The sequence below is a fragment of the Aristolochia californica genome, unplaced genomic scaffold (genome assembly GCF_029961685.1).
Source record: "Aristolochia californica isolate CCGP_79_NKW_82.1479 unplaced genomic scaffold, dmAriCali1.0.hap1 SCAF_3, whole genome shotgun sequence".
In the NCBI taxonomy this organism is placed as follows: domain Eukaryota; kingdom Viridiplantae; phylum Streptophyta; class Magnoliopsida; order Piperales; family Aristolochiaceae; genus Aristolochia; species Aristolochia californica.
Window position 1 is genome coordinate 11,596,053 of NW_027181992.1, and position 7,034 is coordinate 11,603,086.

At 38.9% G+C, this 7,034-nt stretch overlaps 1 protein-coding gene across 1 annotated transcript; it reads right to left on the bottom strand.

The window, feature by feature from the left end:
- Positions 1–293: 293 nt before the first annotated feature.
- Positions 294–1,227, bottom strand: LOC137959357 (uncharacterized protein At2g29880-like). The gene is made up of 2 exons (XM_068806758.1): positions 1,135–1,227; positions 294–839 (listed from the first exon to the last, which is right to left on the bottom strand). Exons 1-2 carry the CDS (start codon positions 1,225–1,227, stop codon positions 294–296), a joined length of 639 nt encoding a protein of 212 aa, XP_068662859.1.
- Between the last annotated feature and the right edge of the window lie 5,807 nt (positions 1,228–7,034).

The following is a 7,034-nucleotide window of genomic DNA, read 5'->3' on the forward strand; positions in this document are numbered from 1 at the left end:
ATAGCCATGAAAATTTGTAAATTTAATATTCCTAAAAGTCATAAACAAAAATAAACATCAATCTTCAATCATAACCTATTCATCCATACTCAAACATCATATTCATAGCTATGAAAATCTTTAATTAACCACATCCATACTCATCCACCATATTCATCCACATAATATATTAACACAACAATCATATAAAATAAAAATATTAACCATACTGATAAGTCTTGCAACGTTATAATTCAAACATCGTCATTAATACATAACAATCTTCCCAAAGAAGATATTGTACTTAAAACGCATTACAAATATTTTCTTGCACAATATTTAAGCCACCCAACCCGCTCTTCCACTGTCATCGTCGTAAACATGGCCTTCTTATTTGGCGTATCCAACCATTCAGGAGTGCCATACTTCATGTCTTCAGACAGGTCCGGGATTTCCCTGAGGGCATTGACACAATCTTTTTCGACATCGCCCTCGTTAGTCTTCATAACACTATTCAATGCTTGAGCGATACGATTAACTGCATCAATGAATTTACTACTATCATTAATGGGTAATTCGCTTATCTTTCTATGATGACTTGAAGATGACACTTTACTTCTTCGAGATTGCTCAACTGTCGAATCATTTCGGCTAATGAATTGTGATGGAGTTTCCCTAACTATATCGACATTCTCGGGCTCGTCCATCGGGACAGGATCCGAGTCATGGAGGAGTTTATCACCCAGATCTATAGGAGCTATACTACTTGTCCCCATGGCTATTGATTTTCCCATTACCAAAGCCAATTTTTCGTAAAGGGGGCAACCTTGTTGTTTATACTTTTCAGCATCTCTATGCTCCTACATAAATAAAACATCATTTAAACGACTTGGAATAGAATTCTAGTAATGCGGAAAAAAATATAAAATATTTTACAGTACATCATGATTTACTGACCTTTATGTAGCCTTGCTATACAGAATGAGATGCAGTAACTCGCAGTGTGGTTGCATCCCAACCGAACCCACTAGTGTTGAGACAACTCGTTACCGTTTGGTATATTTCTTCCATGATCTTGTTCGATTCTTGAGCTGCTCAATAGTTTTTTTTTTCGACTGCATCTTCATTGAACCTATTGACACAATCCACATATACCTCATGCATCCAAACCTCATTGAGCATTTTGTTGTCTTCTTCGAAGGTATAAATGTCATATGATCGAGCAATTGGTTGTCTTCCTACAACCATTTATAATCTAAATTTGAGATGGTCCTCATGGAAAAAACTTTATCAGACAACCATTACCTGTCACGGAAATAAAAACCACAAAATAGAAAATACCATGTGGTGGATATTTATAACACCTGAATCTCCTCACCACATGGCAAAATCCTTCCATAACACTTCAAAAAATTTCAACAACATTCTAAAAGATTCTAAAATTAATCAAACTATTTCCATTGCAAATGCACTAAACAATGCAAACACACACACACACCCACACACATGAAGTCCAAATTCACCGAACAGCCCTGTAGAGCCCCATCTGACTTCGCAGTCACTACGAATTGTACCTCATCAGTGATGGGGATCGGGTTTCGTTGGCTAATGGCAGTGTATGCGACTCAACCTTGTTTGAACTGGACTAAACACCTCGAACTCTAAACCCTAACCCCAAACCCTAAAAACAATATCCTAAACCCTCAACCCTAATTCCAGAACCTAAACCCTAAACAATACATCTTAAAACCCCTTAAAGCCTCAAACCCTAAACTCTATCACCCCAAAATCGAGAACCCTATTTTTTTAATCCCTAAACCCTAAACCCCAAAATCGAGAACCCTATTTTCTAAACCCTAAACCCTAAACCCCAAAACCGAGAACCCTATTTTTTAAACCCTAAACCCTAAACCCCAAAATCGAGAACCCTATTTTTTAAACCCTAAACCCTTAAATACCAAGCATTAAATCCTAAATACACTAAATCCTAACCCTAATCCCCAAATTAAACCCTATAAAGATGGAATTGAACCATAAATACCATAAACCCTAACCCTAAATCCCCAAATTAACGCACAAAAATTAAAATTAAATCAAACACAACACTAAATTAATTGGAAAAAAATTAGGGTGTAGGCTTACCTTCTGATATTTTGGGAAAACCAAAGCTAAAGGGTGAAATCGAAGCCGAATGGGGAAATTGAAGCTGAATCAAAGTAGAATTGAAGAAATCAACGCAGAAATGTCGAAAATCAAAATCAAAATCGAAATGGGGGAAATTGAACGAAATCAGGAGGAATTTTAGGGAAAAGAGAGTAGCGACAGGGAGAAGGGAGTGGGAGGTCGAGAGGGAGAAGAGAGGGAGACCGGGAGGGATAGGAGAAAGGTAGAAGCAAGCAGGAGGCCTAAAGGAAGAGTGAGTGTGAGGGAGAGAGAGGGAGGCCAAGAGGATGTTCACAGCGAGAGGGAGAAGGGAAAGGGAGGCCAAGTGAGAGAAGGGAGAAGCGTGAGGGAGAAGGGATAAGCAACAGGGAGCAGGGAGAACGGAGATGGCTGCAAAGAGATCGAAGAAAAATTTCAAGGAGGAAGAAATGAAGAGAGAAGGAGAAGACCGAGAGAGCAAAAGAGACCAAAACAAAAAAAAAACGATGAGGGTTCGAAGCACGGTGCCAGAGTCATCTGGATGATTCACAATCTTCGGTGGAAAATAGATACCCAAAATCAAACCGTGGAGATAATTTTTGGATTCATCTTAGTCATCTACATGACTTGAACGTTGGTGCTCCACTAACAATGTCAGGAGATGAATTGAGTAATATGGTTGAAGTTCATCTCATGCGTCAAGTTGACTAACTCCCTCTTTATAGATGCAAAAACTTCATCTTTTGTGCTTCCCCTTTCTTAAATATTTTGGTCATATAAAAATTACCACAACATGTAGAATTTTTCATTGTAGATTATACTACTTCTTCTCAAATGTGGAATTCGGAAGGAGGCGCAACCATTGCAGTACTCAACTTCCAATCTCATTCTCATACTTCTCCTTCAATTCTCCCCCTCGAGCTGGGAGGTATATATATATATATATATATATATATATATATATATATAGAGAGAGAGAGAGAGAGAGAGAGAGAGAGAGAGAGAGAGAGAGAGAGAGAGAGAGATCTATATATATAAAAGGACCAACCAAAGTAACACACCAAAGGGTTGGCCAAAAAGGGGGTAACGGAGAGTAAAAAAAAATGATGGTAGGAGAAAGGCTACCAAGTAAAAGGTTAATGGGTATTAGAAGAAGAGAAAATAATCGCCACTTTAATAAAAAGAAGATTGTAATGAAAGTAATGAAATAATTGAATAAATTTGACCAAGTATAACTTTTTTTGGGGTGGCTACAATTTTTCAGAGTTAACTATGCAGATGATTTACAACCAAGTAACAAAACACTAAACTTGAAAACAACAATGATTCAAGATATTACATATCTTGAATGAGCACATCATGAAGTGATTAAGGGCACCAAAACTCGATGATTAGAAGACAAATTTGGCTAAAAAACTAAGATTTTAGGAGAAAAATGAACTCAATTCGTGTCAATGCCAGGAGAGATAATAGGAGTGAAAATAGGAAGGAGAGATTTTCAACTGAACTAACCTTTGGTGCTTCTAATATCAATATATAGCTCAGAATCACAAACGCTTTGTTGATTAAGAAACTAGACTCAAAGAGCTTTAATTTTGATATACTTTGACATAAAATATTCATTCTTAAATCTTTTAAGACCTCTTGATTTTTTTCATTCTGTAGTTTGACCTTTGCTGACTCCAATGCAAATATCTCCTTAAATATAGATAAGATTGACATGAAAAAATTTCCTTATGAAACTAGAATTTGATACCTTTCATTAAAATATAAGTATTCATAAAATATATTTATTTTGAGATAAATAATTTGATATATTTTGGACTTTGTATTTTGGTTGAACTGAGTGCTCTTTCTTCTTTGGCCAACATGACTATTGACCCTTCAAATTTGATATCTCCCTCTAGAAAACTCAGATTGGGAATTATTTTGATAAGGTAGAAAATATACTTAGAAATATAAATATCCATCTAAGTCTTGTTCTTGATGGCATAAAATGGCTCAAAATATGAAACATTTTGCTACTGCTCGAACCTCTCTTGCATTCTGATATTTGTTGCTTAAAATATCGATTTCTTTTTGTGAAAAACTTTGATTGAAAAAATTATTTTTGCAATGGAAATTAGACTTGAAGATATTTTCGTTAATATATAATTTATAATATGAAAAGCTTAGTATGGATCTATGAATGGTAAGAAAATAAAGGGTATTAGGATAGAATAAAAAAAAAGATAGAACACGAATTTAAACTACTTGTAATGACATATAAAAAAATGATCACATTATATCTATTGATTGACTGAGTCAACTCACAAAACTTGCTTTGATACCATGTTGAATTTTTGGGAAAAAAAATTTTCATTGGCTTGATGTAATTTGAGTACATGAGCCTCTATTTATAATAGAGGAAACAAGTATACTCCAATTACAATTAAACTATCCCAATTACATTCAAAATCAAATACTTAAAATAAGTCCTAGAACAATTGAACAACTGAGCATAAAAAGAAAGACTAGAATACCTTTAAACTGAGAATCTTCTATGAGACCTCCTTCCATAATCTTCTTGTTGTGAAAGTCATGTGAGACTATACCTGCTCTTCAACATTATCCAATTGAGTATGATGATTTTCAATATTTTTTAGAAAGTTTCAATCTATATGGATTTTAATTCTTCCTCCATACAATTGTTATTCTTGTTTAATCCTCATAAAGAGGAATTTCAATTTCTAATTTGGTGGAGGTTAGAGACATTTAAAAGCTCGAGATATGCATCTAATTTAATAGAATGATTCTGTTATGCACCTAACCAATACTACCCAAAAGACCGGCCTGTCAAGACCAGAAGACATAGGTACTTAACACAGGATCCCATAATCCCTCAGTGACACAGGATGCTCATGACATCACACCCCCCCTTCGCGAGCCGACAGCCCCGACGGGTCACTCGTCGTCACAGGCCCACTCGGGTTCCGTTACCTGGTGTTTCCCCTGACCCTATGTGTATTTAAATCCAGCCTCTGCGCATTGGGTCGATGCCGCCGGGATTCGAACACGCGACGGAAGGACGAAGCTCTGATACCAAATGTTACGGTCCCGGATCTGACACAAGGATTCGTTGTTGACGTTCTGGTTCGACCATGGGGAATTGTAGAATAACATGGAGGAATTGTAGAGAGACATGGAGAACGAAAACGAAGATCAAGCCAAAGGGAAGCTTGAAAACCCTAGAGCTCATTAAGGAGAGCTCCATGCCTGTTTACACTAGATTTAACCTAATTCTCAATGCTTCAATACTTGTCTTTCTCATTACTCTTACCCCTTAAATAGGGTTCACCCTGTTAGGGTTTAATATAAAATATTACAAAAAATATCCCTATAAATAAAATATTCCAAAAATACCCCGTGTGACCTAAACTGAAATAAATAAAGTAAATTAAAGAAAAAAACTAAAATAATAATGTTATTGTGTGCATAACATTACACCCCCCAGGTAGAACGATCTTGTCCTCAAGCTCGAAAGTAGGGTCTAGATGCCGACGTCTCCACCCGTGCCCAAGTAGCATCCGCGATAGCTATGTCCACCCTATGGACAACCAAAATTGGAGCATTTTTTTTCAGTGGCCCGGTTCGTGTTGGCCTAGGTTGACTCGGTTCGGTAAGCCCGGTCCGGCACGTGACTCAGCTTACTACACGGATTAAATTTTCCTAACTTAGGAAAATTTGAATCGGAAGTCGTCTTCCTCCTTCTGTGAAAATCTCGCCAACGGGTCTTCTACGGAAATCAGAAACCTTCGGCCTCCTCCTGTCGATCCCGAACAGAGCGGTCGTTGGTAATTGTGGAAACCTTGTCAACAACGGATCCTTCCCACACGACACCGACTAAGGCGAGCGACGGTCGTCTTTCTTTCTCATGGCACCGAACAGTGCGGAAATTTCGCCGACGGAGTCTCCTGCTTCTCCGATGGTGACTCGCAGCCCCCCAAAACTGAGAACCCCTCTCCCAAATTTTATAGAAGGCCATTTGCCGTTGTGCTGCTGAGATAGAGTTTGAGCGGAAATTTCGCCGACGACACCGACGAAGTCTCCTGCTTCTCCGGTGGCGAAGGGCAGTCTGTTGGGGCTTCGCCGCTTGGATAGTTTCCGAGACAGAGGGCTCTCGGAAACACATCCTGGTCGAAACCAGTGCCAGAAAATTCCCTCTGATTTTGGATTTTCAGGGTCCTTCTTGGAAATTTTTGAGGCCCCTGTAGTCGGATTTGGGATCGCACCAGTATCGCCCACCACCAACGACGTCTTGGAAGAAACACTTGCCGAAGCCCCAAATCTTGATCCCCGCTGTGTGGCTTTGGATCTCCCTGCGGGGAAATATTGAAAGTTTCCGAGGCATGGCCTTTCTGCTCGTCTAAAACAGCGTATGCCTCTTCAGCAGGGACTTTGGCCGGTAACGAAGATGAAATTTTTTATTTTTTCGGCCATTGGCCGTTCTACTTGACTAAAACAGTGGCTGCCTCTTCTCCGCATATGCTATAATCAAAGATTTGAGTTCGGAGGCCCTTCATTTCTGCGGCGGCATCGAGGTCCTCTCCTCTTTGTTCCGGGATTGTGTTCCTTCCGGTCGTAAGATGAGTTATCATGTTGTCCATCTTTTTATTCAATCTCTCCAACCACTCCATTGTGTTCCCGCTCTCTCAGAACTTGTCAAATTTTTTTATATAGGGAGGTGTAGGATGACTTGATCTCGGATCCCGTGTCAAAGTAATACCCGGGTTGTTTCTCGGATCCCCTTGCCCCGTGGATGGAGCGCTCTGCTCCCCTGACCATGGAGGTCGTCTGTGCAATGCCTTCTGTCGCAATTCTAAAGTACGAGTTATATTCATAGTGCTGAATAAGTTAACAGGTGCATAGAGCTC